We start from the raw sequence: 6872 nt of genomic DNA, 5'->3' as shown, positions 1-6872 counted from the left end.
ACATACACAATTGGATAATGTATAATACTACTTACTGAAATAAAAGATCAAAGACTTTTTCTATGCAACAAACTTTTTCTATGCCGTCCACACGAAAACGTAACCCTGGAGTTTTCAAACTTATCGGACCTCGGGAGCGTTTTCAAACTTATCCGTTTACGGTGCTCTAAAACTCCGGTGTAGTGTGGATGCTCAGTGTAAACGTAGCAAAACATATGCGTTTCCAAACAAAAACGGAGTAATGTGGACATGGCTTAGTAAAAGACCACTCTGAGATCACACAACACAATACCACAGATGTCACAGTGGTGAGCTGAGGTGAGCGTCCCTGAGACGTTTTCTTTCGAGTTTGTGCAGACGTTTTTGGTTGTGTCGGGTCTCAGACTTTCTTGCAGGTGAAGGAGCTGGATGTGGAGGTCCTGGTCTGGTGTAGTCGCACGTGGTCTGCGGTCGCGAGGCAGGTGCCAACGGCACACTCCCCTAAGAACTTGAGACATCCATGTGTTGCGTGATAAGACAACTGCAGATTGTGGAGTAACCTTTTATTGTGAGCAGTCCGAGGTACAACTGTTCAACAATCTCGATATACCACACCTGTCTGATGGGTGGATTGTTTTGGCAAAGTGCTCACTAACACAGATTTAAACAAATTTATGACCAACATTGGAGAGAATTAAGCATAGAACAAGTCTTATATTTTGTTTCAACTCATGAAAAATGGAAGCAAAAACAAGTGTGTTTATATTTTTGTCCAGTATTACATGGATGTCTGCATTATTAGCATAGACATATATATCAATGCAGCATAACATGATATTATGGTGGAACTGGTTTTCGTGCTTTAAATGTGGTTAATGAAAAAGAAAATACTTTTTAGAAAAGCGTTTTAGCCTGCTGTTATTGATTACATATTGAACTTACATATTTCATGTTGTATTTTGCATCGCTACTACAACAAATCACTGACCCTCTTATCTTTAATTGATGAGTCATTGATGAGTCATTGTAATATTGCCAAATGTAAGTCAAAAACATAGATCAAAAGATTTATTTCACAAAAAGCATGAAGATGTGGTGGCAGTGCAGCCTGCACATGGTTCCAACCATAGACTGAATATAAGAAGTGGACGTAGTCATCGTGACGTCACCCATTGGTTTGTGGACGTCGTTTTGAAGCCTCGAGTTTGGCGATTTTGCCGTCGCCGTCTTCGATTATGGACGTTGCCATGTTGGTTTTACTCTGCTTTATGGTCTGTTTGACTCTAAATGGACCATCATTTACTCAATGAACATCATGCTGTATTGAAGAAGACTTGAAACTAGAGATTGAGACCATAAACTCATGTTTACAATGTTTACTGAGGTAATAAATCAAGAGAGAAGTAGAGTCATTTTCTCATAGACTTCTATACAACCAGAGGAGTCGCCCCTGGTGGTCAGTAGAGAGAATGCAGCTTTAAGACACTTCCATATTGGCTTCACTTGGCAGAACCTGAGGTTGCCGCCTGGTTCCAACAAGCTCCACCAACCAGAGGGACCCTCACTTGTGGTATTTACGACTAGTATATGTGCCTACTTGTGTGATGCATTTTCTGGTAACTTTCACGGTGCCCAGTAAGACTGCAGGCATGTGGGAGATTATTAGAGCTCATGGAGCACAGGGATTTTGTCAGTTTTAATTGAACTCCCACAAAATAAATTAAGTGCCATCAATTACACATACAGTCACAGTCAGATGACACTGGAAAACTTATTTACTGGCTTTTTCTAGAGTTTTCAACCATATGCCCTGATCTTCATCAGAGTTTGCCCTGTTGTCATGGAGTTGGCTCATCTCTCATCACATGACCTAAGTATGAAAGCGATTCATTTTGATTGAGAAATGAAACCCCTCTGGTCCTTTAGGTGAACTTGCCCTTCCCCGTGGACCACATCACCAACCTGCCACGCAACGACTTCCAGATCCTCATCAAGATGCACAAGCTGACCTCGGAGCAGCTGGAGTTCATCCACGACATCCGTCGCCGCAGCAAAAACCGCATCGCTGCCCAGCGCTGTCGCAAGAGGAAGCTGGACTGCATCCAGAACCTGGAGGGCGAGATCCGCAAACTGGTACGATCACGTAACAAACACACACACATTCCAATCAAACACAGCAGAAACCTACTGGGTCTCAAAGGTGCATGACAAAACCAGATCAAATATCAGACAACATCTAATTGATGCAACAAGTCTTAAACTGGAAGCTTAAGTACCTGTTGTACCTTTGGTTGTTGTATACTATAGAATGCCTTTTAGATTAGTGATGTAGCACACCCTTTAGTGGTCATGTGGGCCAACTGTAGCTCCTCGAGAAGCAAGAAGGGATTGCTGTTAACTTTCACATCATTGTGTTGAAGGAAAAGTCACAAATCAGGTATTATGATTATGGGGGGGGGGTGCAAAGATAAAGAGTGAAAATAAAGCCAAATACTATCAATAATGTACAAAACCAAATTTACACAATACCAGAAATGTATAAACAGGTTAACTATAGGTGTCATAAATATAAAGTGGTTGATGGACAGGTTAATGGTAAGTGTTGTAAATATTAACAGTGAGGCGCAAATCAAATGGTTGAGCCAGGGTCGACTACATGACACCGATCTCTGGCCTTTGAACAAACGACTGATGCTCTTGTTGTTTTGGTCTCGGTACACCTGACACACTGCTCACTGGCGGAGTGGGCAGCATTGCTGATGACGCCGTGTCTTATGCACTCACAGGTGTGCGAAAAAGAGAAGCTGCTGAGCGAGCGCAACCAGCTGAAGGTTTGCATGTCGGAGCTGTGGCAGAACCTCTCCTTCCTCTCCCAGCAAGTGTGTCGGGAGGGGCCACCTCCCGTCTCCGCCAGCATCGACCTCACGTCCAACCCGCCGTCGCCTTTTTCTGACGAGGGCTCACCCCGGCCCAGGTCACCCGCGTCGCCACAAGGCGATACGGCGTGTCTGTCCGACGTGGGTCCCAGTCAGGGGGGACTGGAGGAGTCAGGTCTGGGGCAAGAGAACCCAGAGTGTCCACTGGTGCTGGGGTCCACAGAGGAGGTATGTAGCCCAACCGTAACAGTGGATTTCTGTCAGGAAATGACTGAGAAATGTACAACGGAGGAACAGAGGAGACAGAACTGTACTTAGAGTCTGGTGGCAGACAGTTTGGTCTATGACACCGTCATACTTCTCTTGATATTTGAAGTATTGTTTTCTTCTTTCTTTTTTCGTAATGGATGACACAAGCGTTGTCTTATCAGCAATACTGTTCAACAGGTATTTTTGGACTGGAGATAAAACAGAAGCACTGGCAGCTTTCTTTCTTTCTGTGTATCATCCTGACTTTTCTTCCTGTCAGCTTCCCTCCCTCTCTCGTGCATCATGGGAGGTTAAACTCAGGAATTCCTCAGAATGTTCAGTAATGTCCCTGTTAACATGTACATGCACTTTGCTTTACTGTCCTGTCAAACCTTGATAATTACTTAGATGAATGATTTAGTAAATAAAATTGGTCATTTAGTAATATAAATAATTATAATAATTCATATTTGACCGTTTTAAATTGCAGCACTTCTGGCTCACTGAAGCAGTGGTCCACAATTTTGATAAATATGCTTATTTCCTTTCTTTCTGAGAGTGAGATGTTCTGATGGTTGTCAATCTTGCGTCTGTGTGTTAAGTACGAGGGTGAAACAGCTAGCATGGCTCCATCCAAAGTGAAAAAGTTATACAGCACTTCTGGCTATAGCATGAGCTACCAGATCCATTGGTTTTAGTCTCATACACGACAGTATCTATTGATTTTTTTCATGCCCACTTCCGTACGATGAAAGCCTGACACAGCGTCGTCTGTGCTGGGATTAGCTAGTAGTCGCTGCCGTGAGTTATGAGCATTCCTATGCTGTGACAAGTGTGTGGATGAATTTAACATCATTAAGTTGTTACATTTTGTACTAATTTAGCTGCTGGCTGGCTAGTTAGCTTGCTAGCTTGCTATTTCCATGCTTTCATGCTACACTGGTGGCGCATGCTGGCTCTAGCATTCTCCACCGCTTAGACAAACGTCCACCAGCTCGCTGTCACTGGTCCGTCTCACGAGCTTCCCAAAGTCTTGAGGCGCTGGAAGTGCAGGGTGCCCTAGCTAGCTAATTCTTGTCTCATTTGTGTGGTCTGATAAACAGCAACTTCATCAACACGTCCGTCAACAGCGCATCGAGGCTTTGGCTTTTGCAGTGGGTGTAGTTTCATCTAAAGTTGGTTGGAAGAAAGGTAGACGCAACATCATTGTAACAATAAAGCTGCACTCATGCGTTGTCAGTAGAGTTGAAAGAGTAGGAAAAGTTCAGGCACGATTCCTGATGTTTACCCCCACTGTTAGCCTTAAATGCACATCTTTAACGAGCTTAAAGATCCAGTGTGTAGATTTGGGGACATCTTGGGGAGAGGTTGCAGATTGCAACTAACTGAAACCTCTCTCGTGTGCCAAGCGTGTTGGAGGACACCGGCGGCTGACACGGAAACTCAAATGGCACTATCTAGAGTGTTTGGTTAGTCCGTTCCGGACTACTGTAAAAACACGGTGGCTGGGAGGACCCGCTCCGTATGTAGGTATAAACAGCTCATTCTAAGCTAACAAAAACACTTTTCGTATTGTCAGATGATTATACACTAAACATAACATACCTATTAATATTGTATTCAATTTCTGCCAATAGATCCCTCCTAAATGATACACATTGACGCTTTAAATAAGCTTCTTTTGTTCCATCTTTGTAGTGAAACCAGAGCCAAGACGTGTATTTATAAGTTACCTACGTTGATTGTTTTTATAGTGGCTGTAACTTCCAGCTTTACAGCCATTTTGCTTCTGGTCTGCTGACACTACTGTAGTTCTTTTCACCAAGAGGGAGACGTTGTGGAAGACGGGATTTCCTGATATCTCTGGGAAGAAATTGCAACTCGGAGGCCAACTCCATTAGCAACTCTGTTGCTTATGATTATGGTCTGAGCAGAATGACGTGCACGTGGCACAAGACTTGAGAAAGCTGTCACCAGTCACTGCACTGTTGTTTGCCGACTAAAACCACAACATTTCTGTTGGTGTACATGTTGTATAAAGGTAGCTAGGCTAACCACATCCCAACTCCTACTCTGTACTTCACACACAGACACGAGGTGAATATCCATTTTCTCACTCAACTAATCCTTTGAATTATTAAATATATGGTACACCATCAAACAGCTTACCTTTTATCATATCACTTAACAATTGAAGTGATCTAGTAGTTATTGAGGGACACAGGGCTTTAAAGTAAAATGTTACCAAAGGTGTGTATTTGTAATATTTTACATTAGATGAAATGGTCAAATGAACTCTCATTATGCAAAGTTTCTTTTGTCAAACTTCACTTGTACTCAGATGGACATTTCTACACAATTCTCTCTCTGCCTTTTTTCATATGTGCGCTAAGAGACAGAACTACATTACAAAGTTCAAGCACTGCCCGGCACCTCCAAGAGGTGACAGCTGGCATCGAGTATGAGCAAACGCATTGTGGCGTCGGCACTTAGAGCCCGAGCCAGTCACTGGGTGTCCAAATAGATTAAAGGACCATACCGGTGTCAGGTTTACATTTCTGCTGACCGTTTTACAAAGCATGCTGTAGTGTTTCTTAGTTAATTTTAATTTCCACTCAATGGACATGCAGAAAAGTTGAAAACTGATCGAGCTTAATTAGTTTGTTCACCAAAGCAAACAAAAATATAGACATTTGTCTGTCTGTGTAGTTGTAATTATAGCCAAGTAGTTTCCAACAAACTGATATGATATTATGTTAAAACTGATCTCAGGTCATTTTCCAGTCATTAGGATTTTAGCAGGCCCATCAAGGAAATCTCTCCGGGAAATTAAAAACACAACTATGTTACTATTACATAATTTCTTGGTCCTTTCTTAAAGAAATCAAATAGATGGGGATTTGCCATAGAGTGTATGTAAAGATGGACGACATGACAACTGTGAAAAAGTGGAGCCAAAACATCTGGATCATGTTGCAGTCCCCCCGATCACTACTGTGTAGACTCTGGCTCCAAACCATGTCAAAATCTCAAGATGGCAGCTTCCATATGTGGGATATTTTGGCTTCTTTTTTGGTACAGCGGGAGGAAACGTGTCGTCCATCTTAATATACAGTCTACGGTATTTGCCCAGGCACACTGTCTTAGAACATTATGTCATAATTCCTCCGGGGAAATTCTTCGGAAATCATATTTTTATTTTCTATCCATTATAAAAGAATTACAGGACCGGCTAAATGAAGTGTTAACTGAAATCGTTCTCAAAGGTCGACTTGAAAAGTCTTCACATTGGGATACGAAATAAAAGTGAAAATCCAAAATAAGAATACACATAATGTTCACTGTGATGGATTTCTTTTCTCAAGCGAGCTTCTAGTTGATTTGTACATTATGTATTAGTGTAGAAAAATTTCATGCTGTGGAAAATGGATGGTAGTCATGTAAAGCACACGCGGCCCATGTGAAATGGACTCCAGTTTAAACACACCGGTGTGGTCATTTAAAGAACAGCTTACACAAATCTTAAGTGCTCTTTTTCGTCCCGTTTATTTATTGTCTTAGCAGTAGTAAGAATTTAGTGTTTGTACTTATGGTAATTATGTATTTAGCTGCACTGTTCTTGTATTGTACATAAGACAAAATATCCCCACTAAAAGTACTGTATGACGCCTACGTTTTCAAATTCACACATGGTATGTGAATTTGTTTAAACACTAAGCAAAATTATCAATCTCTACTTACAAACCAGTATCTCTAATAGTGTACGCC

General features: G+C 41.9%; 1 protein-coding gene across 1 annotated transcript in view; it reads left to right on the top strand.

The window, feature by feature from the left end:
- LOC142966330 (transcription regulator protein BACH2-like) overlaps positions 1-3173 on the top strand; it is a 31656-nt gene extending 28483 nt beyond the window's left edge. The window contains exons 3-4 of the mRNA XM_076107029.1: positions 1906-2112; positions 2766-3173. Of these exons, the coding sequence (XP_075963144.1) occupies positions 1906-2112; positions 2766-3173 (615 nt within the window). The remainder of the gene's footprint in view (positions 1-1905; positions 2113-2765) is intronic.
- The last annotated feature ends 3699 nt before the right edge of the window (positions 3174-6872 follow it).

The sequence above is a fragment of the Anarhichas minor genome, unplaced genomic scaffold, assembly GCF_050575085.1.
Source record: "Anarhichas minor isolate MPS153535 unplaced genomic scaffold, ASM5057508v1 ptg000037l, whole genome shotgun sequence".
Taxonomy (NCBI): Eukaryota; Metazoa; Chordata; class Actinopteri; order Perciformes; family Anarhichadidae; genus Anarhichas; species Anarhichas minor.
This window is presented reverse-complemented; position numbering and strand designations above follow the sequence as displayed.